The following is a 15,444-nucleotide window of genomic DNA, read 5'->3' as shown; positions in this document are numbered from 1 at the left end:
GTCTCTTGCTGAACACAGCACAACCAGCAGCTTAAAAAAGAGTCTCAAATGAGGACTGAAAGCTCAGCATTGTATAACACCACTGGATAAACAGCCACACCAGCTTGTTTGGGAGTCCACACAACCCAATATTTTCTGTGACGTGAGATAAGCAAGGAAGTCAACATTGCTCTTCCATAACCAATCCTAGCCAAAGGTCCTGTGCCTGTTCTGTGCCTTTGGCTCCTGGGATGCACTAATGAAACAACTCCTGCCTCAGACAGTTTTGCATTTAAATGTTTCCTTTCCATGCTGCAGAAATCCAGCATGAATTAGCTCAGTTATGTGAAAAAAGTTCCCTTCTTAGTCACTCTCTGAAAACGTTGCTTTACTGCTTGCACAGTCCTGAAAGGACCCTCACACTCCTCAGATTACCAGTGAGAAAGATAAAGGTCAGGCAGCAGAGAGCCCAGGCTGGGTGCCAGGGCATCCAGGGAGCTCCCTCAGCCACAAGGGATTTGGGAATGGGGTGACAAACGCTGCCAGTCCCACTGCACACAGAACTTCTTGATTCTACATCCAAGACCTGAGCTGTAAGGGATTTATAAAGAAAAGAAAGAGTCCATCTGAAAAACAGGAATTTGAAATACCCAACAGGTAGACAGAGAAAAGGAGCTCATTTACTCTCAAGTCAGTCTCATGCTCATTAATTGCTTAATTGAATTTGGTTAATCACCTGAAACACCAGTCTTATTTCAGAACAGCACTGTGCACTTCTCAAAGTCGGCTGAGCTTTGCAAATTAATGTGAATTAACAGGATACCCATTTGCAGGCCCACGACAGCAGGCAGGCCCCATAGAGCAGGCACCCAGCTCTGCCAGCCCCTGATTCACTGCAGCAATCCTGGCAAAGCTCAGCAGCCCTGGTGGGTTAAAGCAGTGCCATGACCCCGAGAACTCACACCAGCCCCCCTCATCTCACCCTGCAGCAGCTGTGACAGTAAATTAGAGTCCCTCTGTGAGTCTTCCACATCTCTTTGGCAATGCAGACCTTCCAATCACACTGTATTATTTTCAGTCCTTTTATTGTTTTGCAACATGGTCCTGAAACTAGGGCTGTGTTTCTAAAGCTGTTCCTTTTAAAAAGTTGGGGCTTTGATGACATTTCTTTTCTAGATCTGATACCTCTGATGACCAGCAAGACAAAGTCCTGGCAGTCATCCTGGTGGGATTCAATGGCAGCTGCAGGGTAAGGTCAGCAAAGCATCCCTGATCCTCACACAAAATGTTTGGAAACTCATAGAGCACTGCCTACAACAAATACAAAAAAAAAAAATCCATAAAGGGTTATGGATTATAAAGCCCTTCTAGTCTGGTGGATGTAATGATATTGGAAAAAACATGTGGTGCAGGCTGTGATCTATATCTGACAAAGCAGTGCCAGGCCCTGTGACATGAAGGGATGGAGGGATGTGCACTGGCACCCAGAAGGGTTCTGCAGCACCCAGAGAGACACTTCTCCTCTGGGGCTGTCAGAAATCCAGTCCTAGGGCTCCCCTGCCCCAGGCTGTGCCAGTTCCCTGTCTCAGCACACAGCAGCCCTGTGTCCATCCCCTGCAGCCCAGCACTGACCATGCTCGCACCCAGCACACCACCCCCTGTCTGTTGTGTCTGAGGCAAAGCCAGAGGATGTAGGTCAAGCTGTTTGTCAGCAAGAGCTGCTGAAGGAAGGATGTGGCTCCTGCCTGCCATCGAGGAAACAAACCCCTCCCTCCACCCTCAACTGTGCAGGCTCCCAGCAGGGCCAGGCAGGCTGGGTCCTGCAAACAGACCCTGGGGTAAGGAGGGAGCCATCCCAAATATCTGCTGCCCTTTTGACCCTTTGAGTCCACACAGTCCCATCAGTCCAGAAAGGCTGCAGATAAAGCTGAAAATGGGATTTCAAAGTCTTAGTTTCCCTGAAGGTTGAAGTGTACCCCAGGCTCATGCTGGCCAGCAGTGTCACAACAGCAGATGGCACCCACCAAAGTCATTACAAAAGCAGAGGAAAAACTATTACACTAAAGTAATTAGAGTCTTAGAAACCACAAACTCCTCCACAGGGGAAGCCAATACCCAAGCACGAAGAAATGTTGCCAGTCCAGCAACAAAATCAATCCATTTCTGCAGGAAAAAACGTGCAGTGCTGCCAAAGGCACCCTGCTCTGTGGCACGCACAGCAGCTCCTCATCCAGGGGAGCAGACACTGCATGGAGATGCTCCTGAGAACACAGCAGGGACATCCTGGGCTCAGCTGCCCTCTCCTGTGGCTCCTGTGGATGCAGCACCTGAGCACAGCCAGCAGCAGCACCCAGCCCAAAGCACTGCAGCTCACTGTGCTGGATAAAAACAAGTGAAATACCTCAGGGAAAAACAAGCATGACTTTAAACAAAGACAACATGAGAGCAGGGCACCCTCCCAGATAAGCCCACTCATCCCTCAGGCTGAAGCCCCCCACACCAGCCTGTTCCCAAAACACACATTGCTCCTTCTGTCCTCTGCCAGCACAGAGTGTGCACAGGGTGTGTGCTGAGCCCATCCAGCAGGGTCACCAGGCTGCACTGGGGCAGCAGCACAGGCACAGCAGGAGCCTCCATTGGAGTATGGAGCGCCCACCAGGAGCGAGCTGATGGCACTGAACAGGAAACTCAGAGGGGTTCCTGCAACAGAAACAGGCCCAGGACACCAACACACGGCTCTGCCTCTGAACAGCAGGAACAGACCCCAAACACCAACACACAGCTCTGCCTCTGAGCAACAGGAACAGACCCCAAACACCAACACACGGCTCTGCCTCTGAACAGCAGGAACAGACCCCAAACACCAACACACGGCTCTGCCTCTGAGCAACAGGAACAGACCCCAAACACCAACACACAGGTCTACCTCTGAGCAACAGGAACAGACCCCAAACACCAACACACAGCTCTACCTCTGAGCAACAGGAACAGACCCCAAACACCAACACACGGCTTTGCCTCTGAGCAACAGGAACAGACCCCAAACACCAACACACAGCTCTGCCCCTGGCCAGGCACAAGCACAGAGGGCCCAGAGTGAGGGAAACCCAAACAGGGGCCTGTGCTCAGTGCCCGGCTGGGCCCAGGGCTCCTGTGCTGGTGCCACTGTCCCTGTGCTGGTGCCACTGTCCCTGTGCTAGAGCCACTGTCCCTGTGCTGGTGACACTGCCCCAGCCAGGCTGAGCACAAATCCTGCCCAGGGCAGAAACCACCAGAGAGAGCAAACACACAAACACTCGCTCACACGCACAGCTGCGCACACCCACTCATACCCTTGCACAATACTCACTCTTGCACAATACTCACACTCTTGCACACTACTCACACTTGCTCCCACTCTTGCACACCTATGCACACTCATGCATGCCCTCGCACACTACTCACACTCACTCTTGCACGCTACTCACACTAACTTTTGCACACTACTCACACTCATGGACACTCACTCACACACTTCCCCCCCCCCCCCCCTCGGCTCTGCATCCTTTCCTCTGTTCCTCCCCCTGCAGACCCTGCTCATTCAGCAGCCCCAGCTCGTTCAGCACCCCCAGCCCGTTCAGCAGCCCCAGCTCGGGCCTGTCCCCACACCCTCAGCAGCGCAGCCCTGCCCAGCGTGTGCTGCACACCCCAGAGCAGCCAGAGACACAAATGGATGAGTTGTTAAAGTGCTGCTGCTCAGAGCAGCTGAAGAGAGGAGGAGGAAGAGGGCAGGTCATGTGGATGTGTGTAGTTGCATTATCTCAGATTGTAAAACTGCTCCCCAAAACTCAGCCCCCATTTTACACCTATCTGCTTGCTTCCTCACCTGTTGCAACCCTGCAATGCACTTACATGAAAGCCAAGCAAAAGCCCAAATTTTAAACTAAATACCAAAGGGCCAAGTAAGTGAAATGCACAGAAAATGAGAGGAAAAGCTAAAATAGGGTGAAATGGAGGTGTACAACTGCCCTTGGGACACACCTGTCCCAGCTAAAATCACATCACTTCTGAGACTGGCAACACTCCAGGGCAGAGACACCACTCCCCACTGCAGTGCACAATCAAAAACAGCAGAGAGAAGCCCCCATTTTTTTATTTTGCTCAAGAAACCTGACTGTACATGAGAGAATTCAAATGATGCCTGGAAACTGAGCAAACTCACTTGGCAAACCATATGGGCATGTGGAAATGAGCAATTTCTATCCACAGAAAAGCTTTTCCACAGCCAGGGATTCAAAGATCAGGTCAGGGAAAACTCACATTGTGTGGCCTTAAGAGCTTTTTCCTTTTAGTATCACATTTGTGACTTTTCCCACCCCCAGCTCCTGCACTGCCATCTGATCCCATTACACACTCTCACTCCAGCTTGCAGAAAGGCTACAGAGCTCAATTTACAAAAGCTCAGATTCACTTCAGAGAAGTCATCACTGCAGACTGCTGGGCATGAGAAAGAATCATCAAAACCCAGAAACTCTGGGCTTGGCCACTCAATGTTCATGGAAGTGCCATAAACCTCTGCAAAGCCAGAATAAAGCCTGAGCCCCAAGGACTCCGCATTCCAAACTCCAGGAGAAGGGAAGGGAAGAGGTGGGAGCAGAGCTCAGGGAGGAAGGGCAAGCAGGGAGACAGTGTGAGTCAGCACACATGGCAGCAGCCACAACACAGGGCTGCCAGGAGGTTTGGGCTTCTCAGCAAAGCCACATTTTGGGAACAAAGCAGCAGGGAGGCAATGAGGCAGCTCCCAGCAGGTGATGGGGAGCTGGTGTCCACGAGCCTCCTGCAAAGCCAGCACTCAGCTGGATGCAGCAGATGCACAACGGTAAAACTTCAAGGATGAAAAGCAGTCCATAAAGCTGGGTATGAGCAGGCCAAAACTATTTTTACACTGGCCAGAAAGAAGGAAATTTAAAAACACAAGAAAAATATCCAGACAGGAATTCTGGCTCTGCTGAAGACACCAAAACATTGAGACACCAGGGCTGCACCTGGGACAGGTGAGAGGGGTGGGCTGTAAGGTGGGCATGCAAACACACAGAGCATCCTGTGAAAAGGCAAGGGAGGAAAACCTCACCAGAAAGAGGAGAAGCAGGGGAAGAATGGAGAGGGAAAGGGCTCAGGAGCTGGCCCAAGGTGGTGCAGGAGAGGGCAGAATGGAGGATGGAGGCTTTACCCATCTGTGCAGGGGCCACATCATGGGAAGCAAGAATGGTGCCAAGCTGGGCTGTGTAGCTGTGAGAGGCAGGAGATGGGGCCAGGGAGGCCAGGAGGGGCTGGCAGAGAAGGTGGGCACGGCAGGCAGGAGAGGAGCCCCAGGGCAACTGGGAAGGGAAGAAGGAATTGGTGAGGAGAAGGGGCCTGCCAGGGAGTGATCAGATCAAACACAAACACACACAAACACATAAACACACACCAACACACACAGAGCTCAGAGCAAGGCTCTGCACAGCCCTCCACGGGCAGCAGCACAGCAGCCTCCAGAACAGCAGCACATCATTGCCAGGGCTCTCATGAGACAGGGGTCTGGCCCAGAGTGCACACATCCCCTCTCCACCCCACTCTGTGCCAGTGCGTGCCCTGCCCAGCTCTGAGCGCAGAGCCAGCACCAGGCTGCTGTGCCCCACATCCTCCCTGCACTGCACGGAGATGGCTGCACCTCCCAGGAGCTCCCAGAGAAATGAAAAGCCTTCGTGGGGAAGGGCAGGATGAGTGCACAGCCCTGGCACCCTGCAGGAAAACATCAGCAGTGGAAATGACTCACTCTTTCCATCCCAAAGCTCGAATCAGAAGCCAGCCCCCTCCCCTGTGCTTCCCTCCACCCCGCCCAAGTTCTGTGCAAAAGCATTTCACCCACCACAGCCCTCCCCTCCTGCATCCACGGCCCTGGGGGCACCAGAACCCGGGTTCTGAGTATTTTGTAAGGTGGAAGTCTCCTTTTTCAATGCAATGCCCACATCCCAGTGAAAAAACAAGTGCCTGCAGTCACACTGCTGTCCCTGAGAGTGACACAGTATTGGTGTGAGACACCAGCCTGGAGAAGGCTTGAAGAAACAGTCAAAAAATTCATGTCACGGTAGATATGCAAACATTTAGCTGTCATTATTAGGCCTGTCAAATAAAATGAACTCAGGCCTTGAAGTGTCTACAAGTTGGTTTAGAAATACAGGAAACCAGAATAATCAGCACATGACTCTTCATTTTCCTTCCACTAACTCAAAAATGGACTCCACAGTTCACAGCCTTTAGCAGATCCTATTCTGAAGCAGAGTTCTGCAGCCACGAGGGGCAGGAACACTGGGGTTTTTTTTGGTTTTTTGTTTTTTTTTTTCTGAAAGCTTGAGATTCTTGCATAATCACTTAAGCGAACAGGCCCCAGAAAACAGCTGCATTGCAAAGGAGCAGTGAGAGTTCAGAGCCCGAGTGTGAGTGGCTGTGAAGGCAGTGCTGCCACTCCAGCCCAGCTGCACTCACCTGCACACACCACCTCTGAAAACCCTGAACAAGTGCAGAGCCACACCTGAGGTGATCCAGCACTGCTCCTGCACAGGGCAGCACATCAAGAGCAGCATTTTGCTTTCAGTGCCCCTGTCCCTGTGCCTGACCCTCCTCAGGATCCCCAAGGGCTGCTGTGTGACAGTGACAGCTCAGCACCCTCTGCCATGGGGTCTGCAGTGCCAGCCCCTGGGGTCCTGTGAGTCCCTGCCTGCACAGGCACAGCCTGGCTCTGCACAGGCACAGCCTGGCTCCAACCCAGCCCTTCTCCTCCAGGGGCACAGGGAGGGACCAGGGCAGCTCTGTGTCAGCCAAACTGCACCTGCATCCAGCTGAGCATCTGCTGCAGAGCATGAGAGAGGTGCAAACACGTCACAGCTTTGGTTTCCTCCTTCGGAAATAATAGAGCTGATAGAAATTGGCAAAAGGGTACTGGTTTCTATGGGATAACTGAATTTCTGCCAGATAGGACTTCTCAAAGCATTCTGTAATACAGGCATGCTAAAAAAGGAAAATAGTAATTACAACGACAATAATACATGTTATTTATTTAGGTTCTTAGCTGGAACATCCCAAAGTGCTTTTCAGATGTCACTTGTATTCCATCATTTATTTATGTAGTATCAGTTTTATATTTAGCATCCAAATCCAGAATAGCCAGCTCCAGAACATCTTAAAGCAATTAATGGCACATAAGCAGAACCCCTCCCTTTCCTGTCTGTCTCAAACTCTTGTTTTTCTCTTGGGCAGCTGCTCGCACGCAGGGCTGAGCCAAGGGCTGAGCCAGAGCACAGACACTGCCCCAGTGAGCAGGGGAGCACTCCCACCCCATCCCACCCCTCTGGGGCAGGGACACAGCCAGGAGCAGGGCAGGACACCTGTCCAGTGAGGTGGTGCTCACAGGGGTCCCAGGACGAGGGAAGAGATGAGAATCTTGACTCCATGTTTCAGAAGGCTGATTTATTATTTTATGATATACATTATATTAAAAGAAAATGATCTATTAAAACTACACTAAAGAAAGAGAAAGGATTCCATCAGAAGACTAGAAAAGAAAGATGATAAAATCTTGTGACTGACCAGAGTCCCAACACAGCTAGACCTCATCAAGTAGAAACAATCCACATGAGACCAATCAAAGATGCACCTGCCACATTCCACAGCAGCAGATAATCATTGTTTACATTTCCTTTCTGAGGCCTCTCAGGAGGAAAAATCCTGGCAAAAGGATTTGTCAGAAAATGTGTGTGTGACAGTGCAGGCCCACAGAGCACAGAGAGGAAGAGCAGGGCAGGAAGTCCCAGGGCAGTTTTGGGTGCCTCAGCAGCACAGAGAACACCCAGTTGTGTCAGGGGTGGTTTCAGCAGCTCCGGAAGTTGTCTCAGCCTCATTTTGCTCCATTTTCAGGCTGCAGGCACTGGATACAGGTGCAAAGGGGCTGTAAAGTTCAACTCTGTTCCCCCAGCAAACAGGGGAGGCTGTGGATGGGCTCTGCAGGGGATGGACCCTTCAAGGCTTCAACCCAACCACAGACAAAGTGCTGCTGTCAAAGAATCACCCTAAAGCTTCCCCAAATACAAACATCCCTACAATTGCAACAGCATCCAACAGGACAAGGGAGAGTTTAGGGAGGAAGAGAGGGAAAGGAAAACCTGGCACACAGGGAGCCAGCTGCCCTTGTGAGCCCTCCAGAGCTGCAGGACACGTGCCCTGCTCCACACACAGACACCGCAGCCCAGCCCACACCCAGCTCCTGGCACTGCCAAAACACAGTCCCACATGGCTGGGATGGCTCTCCAGAGCAGTGTGCAGCACTCTGACACCACCAGCTCCCACCACTGCACAGGGGAGATGCCATTTCTCCCTTGCTCGGGGGACAGAGAGGCCAGGCTGCAGTGGGGATGTCACCCAGCGTGGAGGCAGGGACAGATGAGGAGTGGGGAATGCTGTGGAGCAGCAGAGTCTCCTTCCAGATGCAAGCACTCCCCAGGAACAGTCCTGTGACAGGAGATATTAATAGGGGAGAGAAGAAACTGCTTTTCAGTGAGAGAGAGGGGTGAGAAAGGGGTCAGGAACAAGCAGCCCTGACCCCATTAGAGAAGCAGCAGGAGGCAGGGAAAGGCTGTACAGATAAGTCAGGGCTGTGTTGAAGGAAAGAGGAGCCATCAAGGGAGAGCTTTGATTTGTACTTTTTAAAGAATGAAAGAGATGGAAGAGTTGGTGACAGGGAAACATATTCCAGCATTTTTAAGATGACGCCAACGGCCACAAAGGTTTAAGAAACTACTGTGTTCTTCCTTGCACAGCAGGAGTGAGGAGGCCAATTAGCCAGGGATGCTGAAGCACACGTGGTACCCCAGGCCTGGCTGCTGCTCAGCTGCTGTGTGTGACCCTGACTTGCATTCTCAGGCCACAGAAATGTCAAAAGCTTTGTGCAGTTTTGCACCATTAGAGATAATAAATCAGCATGCACAGGGCTAAGTGAAATGATGAAAGAGCCACCCAGCTGCATTTAGAAAATAATGCTACGCTACACACTACAGCAGGTTGTGCTGGTTCAAATGCTCCTGGTGCTGGGGGAGGTACCTGCAAATACCTCCAGATACCAGGACAGGCTGAAGCAAAGCCCAGGAGCCATCCCCTCTCTGGATTCTGAGAGCACAAATCCCAGCTGCAGTGCTGGCAGTGGCTGCAGGCAGCACCACCAACCATCTGCTCCAGGCATTTCACTGCACTGCCAGGGGTGGGCTGGGGCAGATGCTGCCAGTGCAGGGACACCTGCATTTCCATGGCATTGTCCTCAGCACTTTCAGCTTGCCCAGTGAGTGCTAAAGCCCCAGCTGGCAAAATGTGGTAAGAGAAAAACACATGTGGTGCTTCATTGTCTTCCCAGAGCTTTCCTGTAACAGGCAGGAGGATGCAAACATTTGAATGATGCCTTGGGAAGGATAAGATTTTGCACCCATCAAAAGCTTGTCATTGCCTCCAAAAACCTCCAGAACTGGACACATGGACTGCAGCTCATCCTGTACCAGTCAGACCTCAGCACCCAGAAGAGCAAGGAACTGCTCCATCTCTTAAGGATGGGTGTCAGCAGCAGGTATGCCAGAGACTGTCCCCACAGAGCTGCAGAGTGTACTTGGAGCCTTGCTCCTCTCCACCAAGCCAAGCCCTTCATCCACCCCTCCACTGGTGTGTGCTCAGGCAGGGGCAAACCCAGCCACGTCCCTGGCACACCTGGCCAGCCCTGGGCTAAACCCAGCCCCTCAGGGCACAGCAGCCCTGGCTCAGGAAAGCATGTGAATAATTTTAACAATGCTTTTAAGTGTTTTCTCGAATAAGCCCCTGTGAACAAGATTCTCTCCACAGACACTTGCACAGGAGTCAGCAGTGGCACAGCAGGCAAACCCTGCCCTGGTTACACCAACAGCAAAGCTCCCACCCACTGACAGGGGCAGAGTTTCCTCCCGTGCCTCATATATGTCTGTTTTTCTATGTAAATTGTGCAAACACAGCATGCTGACTGCCCCCAGGGGAACAGGCATATATTCTGTCTCTCTTGGGTGCCAAGATCACTACAAACGCTGCATATAAACAGGCTTCACATTGATCAAAGTGAATTTAGCTTATTAAAAGAGGATTCTATGCAGAAAGCTGATTTCCTCTGCATGAGCATAAATCAAGACACTAATAATATAGTTTAAGCTGAAAAAAAACCCCACAGAAAGAACAAAATGCCTTTTTGCCTCCAGTCAAAACCTCCTTACTATCACCATTAAGGAGCTTTATATCTCCTTTTTGTGTCTGACTGAAACTGAGCCACCCATAGGAGCCCAGCCCAGCCAGGATCAAACAAAACCCATCTCCTCCTGGCACGCTGCCCACCCTCTCACAGGGAGCACACCACAGAGAGCAGACACTTGCCCTGAATACCTCTGGGTGCCAAGGATGCACACAGTTGTTTGTAAGCAGGGGCTCTCCCACTGCCATTTCTGGCCCAGACCTGTGAGTGGCACCAAGCTGTGCCCTGGGGGTACCCAGAGATGCTCCCCTGGCCTGGCTGACCCAGCCTGGGCTGATCTTTTGCAGCTGCTCCTTCTCAGATATAGTCTGGCTCTGCACCCTTTCCAAAATCCTCATGGCAAAGCAGTAAATGCATCTTCAGTCAAACTGTATAGAAATGATCTAAAGAAAATCAGAGCAATTGTGCTAGACTTAGAATTGCCACCAGATGACTGGGCTTGGCAGCAGTGTGGGAAAATGCATCAGCTGTGTTTTGTCAAGTGCTTGCTGCTCTGATCTTGTGCCTCCCACACTTTTAATTTCCCTGTCACGACACAGAGAACGACACTTCTGGAAAACCTGCACAGGGCTGAGACACAGCCCCCTGTCCCTGCAGGGCCCCAGAGCTGCTGAGCAAACCCAGAGAGCCAGGGCAGGCACAGGGGTCTCAGCTTTGGCCTCACATCCACCCAAACAAGCGCAGCTGATTTGGTCCTCAGGCAGAAGGAAGAGCCCTTGCTGCTGTCACAAGAGCCAGGATCTCACTCACACACGTGAGCTCAAACTGCTCAGCTCTGCAATGCCCCACAGCCTCCGGGTGCAGGAGGGGGCACAGGCACTGCCATCAGAGCAAGGCCTGCCCGCCTGAGCACTCAGTGCATGCTGCTGGCCAGAGTCTGACCTGCCCAGCTCCCCATCAGCAGGGCCCCCAGCTGGGTTCTCCTCCTGCTGCTCGACTTTCCCACTATTACTCAGCAACCTCAGAGGATGGGAGGAGAGAAGGTCTGAGCCAAAATCACCCATCTCCATGCACTGCCAAAGGTCCCTGGCTGCTCTTTCAGCTCCAGCCCAGATGCCTCTCCCAGGTACCATCAGCACTTTGGCTCTGAAGCTTCCCTTCTAACACAGCATTTTACTGTTGGTGCCCCAACAGGTCATCTTTCAGTTAAGAATGGTTTAAGTCATCACACTTGGGCTTTGACTGCTCCTTTCTTTAACTTAATCTTAAAATTTGCCTTTACCTTTCAAGCCTTTTATCCCACCTGCCAACAAACATTTCCACTGAATTTGTCTGTTTATTTAAACAGTGACATTATTTGTCAATTAGCCAGCCCAAACTGCATCCCTAGTTGTAATCAGTAGCACACATCAGGGAGCATTCAAAGCTGAAATTGATACAATCTGCCCTGCAGCCTCTTGCAGAGAAGAGCACAGAGAGAAGCAGGGTTCCCACAGAGCACTCCCAGCAGGGCTGTGCCTGCTTTCAAGGGATTCCTGCTGAACTGTGCATCCCCAGACCTCCCCTGCACAGCCTGTCTGTGAATGAGATGCGGGGCCAGAGTGATGGCCAGGGTGCTGGGAACAGCAGCACAGTGAGAGGGAACAGGAGCCCCAGTGAAGGCACTTCATCCTTCCCTGTGCTTCACAAGGGACCAAAGCGTCCCTGAGCTCCCCTCCACAGCCTGTGCTGACTTCCACTCTGCCTACCCTGACAGGAGCAGCTGTGACTGCATCCTAGCAGCTGGTCCAAAGGGCACAGTGTGGACACAGGGACTCCAGGACACCTTGGAAAGGGACAGGCTCCCCTCACTGCCACCATATCCAATGCTTCCCTTCCACAGGCACAAAGGAGCAAAGCCCTGCCAAAATCAACAACCTAAATATTGTCCTTGCACTAGACAGGCATAAATCAAAAACCAGGAACAGAAATAAGATGGCATGGGCCTCACTGCTCCTGCAAGACAGCAGCTTTGTAACCACACTGTACCAGACATCCTCGGGCTGGACACTTCTGGCCAGAGAGACACCTCCTTAAACACCCAAATTGTGGCTCTGGACAAGCTGACCACTTCCATGGCATTAAAAGCTTTCCTCAGAGATGTTTTCTTTTATGAGCATTTCATTCACTGACTACAAACAGCTTCTTACTCCAGACAGTTCCTTGTCTCGAGGCGTGCCCTGAATGCCCAGAGTGCTGAGCTCACCCAACACACTGAGAGAGCCCCACGGTGCCCACTCCTGCTGGGGATGGAGGTGTGGGCTCTGCAGCATTAGCTCTGCCCACCACCCTTCATCCCCTTCATGCTACCATTCCTGTGCTTTCAGCTGTGATTGCCCCAAGGCAGGCAGACAGCCAAGGCACTTGACAAGATGACCAAGGGAATATTAAACTATTCACATAGTTTTTATTAACTCAATTTCACTTGCTCTGTTCAGTATGCAGGAAGAGGATGGGATCCTGTCAGGCAAAGGCTCCAGTGCAACTCCAGTCTGCTTCAGAAAGTCCCAGTTCCTGACATCCAGGGACACAGAGCATCACTTGCTGCCAGCCTGCTCCACCCTGTTATCAAACACCAACTCCTACTCTCCCTGTACCCCCTGGCCACCCTCGGCTTCCCTGAGCTCAGCTCTGCCCCAGGGTGAGGGATCCCAGTCCTGATGCTGGCCCCTTCCACCTGCCCCACACTGGCTGTGGCAAGCAGAGGGCAGATGGGATGGGGAGGTGCTCACACAGCTCTGCAGCTGCCCAGCACCATCAGCACCAAAACTGAGACCCACCTCGGGAACAGGATCAGAAACTGAGACTTCTCAGTCCCGCCCTCACTCCACCACTCCCCACCAGCATTTCTCAGGATCCTCTCTGTACCCTCCCAACAACCACAGACATCCCTTCCCCACAAAGATGACAAACCAGAAGATAGAGAGGAGCCAGCTTTCTGCTGGAGCAAACCTCATCCTTAATCACTAAGGAAGGTCAAAATGCCATGTGAGACATCCTATGGGCTTGTGCCACCTCCTTCCTCCCTCCCTGATCACTGCAGTGCCTTGTGGCCCTTCCCAGTGATGCAGAAGTGCTGGGATTTATCCACTGCTGCTGAACTGTCAAAAGCAGGAGCCTCTGCCAGGACCTGGATCAGGAGCACCTGCCCTCACCCTGCTCTGGTGCCTGGCTGCAAACACACGAGGCAGCACAGCAGCTCTGGGGATCTGCCTGCCAGAGAGAGAGAGAATTGGCAGGGACACCGTGGGCAATGAAACCCTAGAGGGGCTCACAAAAAGAGTGGCTGCCTGACAGACTCTGACGCTCCTCTGGGTTCCTGTCAAGGTTTTATTTATCTTCATCTGCAGTCCCACCCATCCCTTCCCCTTCTGAGAAAAAGAACCTGACACGGGCGCCACACAACCATTTGCATGTAGGATACCAAAGCTCTTCTGGTCCTGTATATGTAATTTTATTTTTAATGAGAAGTTCCATTAGCTTGTACAAAGCCTTTGTCCCTGTGTGTTGCTGAAAGAGAGAAAGCAAATCACATGGAAGCTCATAAGAATCCCCAAACAACTGTACATCATCAGCAAAAACTAGCAGGAGGAAATCAGACTAGGTTATTACCATGGCTTTTTTTTTTTCAGGCTTAGAAATCTGTAAATTTACAAGAAAACTCAGTTTTTTTAAATGTGCAAACCTCTCAATTTATTTAACAGCACATGCCTTTCAATCTAATAGTAGAGAACGAATAGGAATTATTTCCTGAACTTGTACTGCACTTTCTGCATATCCCATTGCCTAACCTTTCTTCCATCAAAGTCAAGGTCAAAGTTGATCACACGCTAGAGTAATTCAATGAGCACCAGTGAAACACATCCAACAAAGCCTGGGAAGCTGGGAGCTGACCCCAGCATCCTCCCAAGGCGCAGCGCTGCCGTTTGCACAGCTGTGAGCACAACAAAGACAACCTGCTGCAGCATCCCACATGCCGGGATCAAACAAACGCCTCTGGCCACGCGTGTGACTTTCAGCCCAGAGCCCTGAGCGCGATTCCCGGCATCTGTCGGGCTCTATCGGGATCTGTCGGGCTCCCGGCTCACAGCGCCTGTGCCTCCCGCCTTGCCCGGCCGTGCCCTTCAGCGCTGCCCTGTCCGTGTGCCGGGTTCACACTGTCCGCACCCCGTTACTCCGCCACCTGTTCGCTCGGTGCGCCGCACTCCGGTTCCCGTTAGTTCCTGCCGCCGCCGCCCCACGCCAGGACCGAGCGGCGCTGCCCTGCGATGCTCCCGGCCCGGAGCGGAGCAGGTGGGATGGCACGGCACGGCACGGCAGGGCACGGCACACACGGAGGGGACCCCACAGACAGATCCGCATCCCCCGCCTTGCCCAGCCGCGCCCTCCTCATCCCAAAGCCTGCCCCGCCGCGCCCTGCGCATCCCCCGCTCTGCCAAGCCCCGACCCGGCTCTGCCCTTGCTCCAGGCCCTCTTCCTCTTCCCCTCCCCGCCTCCCCTGCCCGGCTCTGCCCGCTCCCAGCGCTGCCGGGCTCCTCCCGCTGCCGCCCAGCGCCGAGCGGGGCCGGGGCGCGGCCCCTGCCGGGCGCTGCCCGCGCTCACCAGCACGAAGGAGCTGCGCACCGCCTCCGACACGCTCTGCCGCAGCTCGGCCGCCGTGCCCGGCTTGCTGAGCCGCTTCGTGAACTTCCTCACTTCCGACATGGCGACATGATCCGATCCGCGCCGAGCCGAACCGAGCTCCGGGCTCCCTTCGCGCTCTCTCCGCGCTCCCTCGCTGCCGCCGGGCGGGCGCGGCCGGGCCGGGGCGGGCGGAGCCGCGGGGCGGGCCCGGGAGGGTCCCCGCTTTGTCCCGCCCCGCCCGGGCCCGCTTTGTCCCCAGCGCAGGTGGCCCGCGGCCCGCTCCGGCACTGGGACAGCCCCGGAGCGCCCCCGGCACAGGGACAGCCCCGGAGCCCCTCCGGCACAGCGAGGATGCAGCAGCGACCCGGCCAGCGAGGGCTCGGCGTGCCGGGGCTCAGCCGAGAGCACCGGGCTGGAGCTTCAGGACAACGGCACTCGCGGGATGGAGCACCGGGCAGCTTGGTAGAATGATCTCCCGGCTCTCCCAGGCGTTCCTGCAAGGCTAAGCTGGATCCAGGATAAGAGGTTTCTAC

At 53.2% G+C, this 15,444-nt stretch overlaps 1 protein-coding gene across 2 annotated transcripts in view; it reads right to left on the bottom strand.

The window, feature by feature from the left end:
• The window catches only part of DOCK11 (dedicator of cytokinesis 11), a 76,921-nt gene extending 61,848 nt beyond the window's left edge, over positions 1–15,073 (bottom strand). For both annotated transcript variants that reach the window (XM_058032519.1, XM_058032518.1), the window contains exon 1: positions 14,891–15,073. In XM_058032519.1, coding sequence (XP_057888502.1) covers positions 14,891–14,992 — 102 coding nt within the window. In that variant the 5' untranslated portion in view covers positions 14,993–15,073. The remainder of the gene's footprint in view (positions 1–14,890) is intronic.
• Positions 15,074–15,444: the final 371 nt, after the last annotated feature.

This window comes from Melospiza georgiana, chromosome 12, assembly GCF_028018845.1.
Source record: "Melospiza georgiana isolate bMelGeo1 chromosome 12, bMelGeo1.pri, whole genome shotgun sequence".
In the NCBI taxonomy this organism is placed as follows: Eukaryota; Metazoa; Chordata; class Aves; order Passeriformes; family Passerellidae; genus Melospiza; species Melospiza georgiana.
The sequence above is the reverse complement of the archived record's forward strand: the minus strand, read 5'-3'. Positions and strand labels throughout refer to the sequence as shown.